Raw genomic sequence first — 1,265 nt, forward strand, 5'->3', positions numbered from 1 at the left:
GATCTCCTCCATGCTTTTGTTTTCTTTGGAAATACAAGCGCCACTGCTGTATAGAGGTCACCTGAAGTGCTTTATTACACTGTAAAAAGTGGTAACCTGCAACTGTTACCTTGAAGAGCTATTTGTACCTGATTTAACCCATAATGGCAGTATAAATTCGAGTATTTAGGTAAAAACCAGTTTGTTATCTTGTTTATGTTAAAAGCTAGACTTTAAGCTGTTAGCGTGCATTTCTTAGAATTGAATTCCATTTCAAGTCACAATTCTGTATCACGTTTTTAGAAACTGAGTGTAATTTTAAATGCAGTTTATTAATAAGAGAACAGATGACAACATCAATTAAACATTTTCAGTAGTTTTATTGAAAAATGCCTCTTCTGATTCAGAAATAAATAAGAACATAAGGCTGTGGAATTCACAATGTGCAATTCAGACATGAAAAAAACTATTCTATGTCCATAGACTTGCAACAAATTCCAACTGCATTTCAACTGATATCACTGGAAAAACAACTATATTCTGATTGTAAACGTCCTTACTAAATATACAACACAGGCATGCAATTCATCTTTTGGTGTGAGTTGGTATACAACAGATAAATATTCAGTTTAGGATAACAAAACAAAAGCCAGGTCTAAAAATTAAGAGAAGTTGAACCGTTTGCCATTTTCCTTGAGAGAGAAAGAACAACACATTGCACTGCAACAAGCACGTTTACACTTTGCAAACTTTCAAATGTGCAGGGAATTAGTTCGTAGTGTTTATAGGACATAGTGCTAAACATGAGTTTCTTACAAATACAAAATGCAATTATGTTACAAGCAAAGAGACTGTGGAACCATCGGCAAGCACACAGGTTTCTTACAAGCCTCTCCACTTGACTTTGTTAAATGTGCATATGAACAAGGCTTGATCTGGACTTAAATGCAGTTCTTGACAGTACACAAGATACACTTTCACTCTATGTTTCTATACTTTTAGCTTCCTTTCTTGATAGCGATCTTTTTCCACGCTGATTTCGTAAACCTGGTGACTGTGTCTCGATATCTTCCGACGGCTGGGCTGGTATGGGCACTACGTAGGTGTCAGGTTCTGGCTGGTAGGGGCCTGCTTGGAAATATTATTTGGCCAGCTGAGCATGTTTTTGGGTTCCAACATGTCATTTCAACTCTTCATTCATACATAGTGTTAATAAAAAAATAAAATCAGTAATACTATACTAACCGAAAACGAAACGCCCCCCTCACGCCCCTCGTCCAACATCG

At 36.7% G+C, this 1,265-nt stretch overlaps 1 protein-coding gene across 1 annotated transcript in view; it reads right to left on the reverse strand.

Annotated features, from left to right (window-relative positions):
- Nucleotides 1–344: 344 nt before the first annotated feature.
- col12a1a (collagen, type XII, alpha 1a) overlaps nt 345–1,265 on the reverse strand; it is an 86,512-nt gene continuing 85,591 nt past the window's right edge. The window contains exon 65 of the mRNA XM_016258195.1: nt 345–1,107. Coding sequence (XP_016113681.1) covers nt 962–1,107 — 146 coding nt within the window. The 3' untranslated portion in view covers nt 345–961. The remainder of the gene's footprint in view (nt 1,108–1,265) is intronic.

The sequence above is a fragment of the Sinocyclocheilus grahami genome, unplaced genomic scaffold, assembly GCF_001515645.1.
Source record: "Sinocyclocheilus grahami isolate Dianchi unplaced genomic scaffold, SAMN03320097.WGS_v1.1 scaffold1655.1, whole genome shotgun sequence".
Classification (NCBI taxonomy): Eukaryota; Metazoa; Chordata; class Actinopteri; order Cypriniformes; family Cyprinidae; genus Sinocyclocheilus; species Sinocyclocheilus grahami.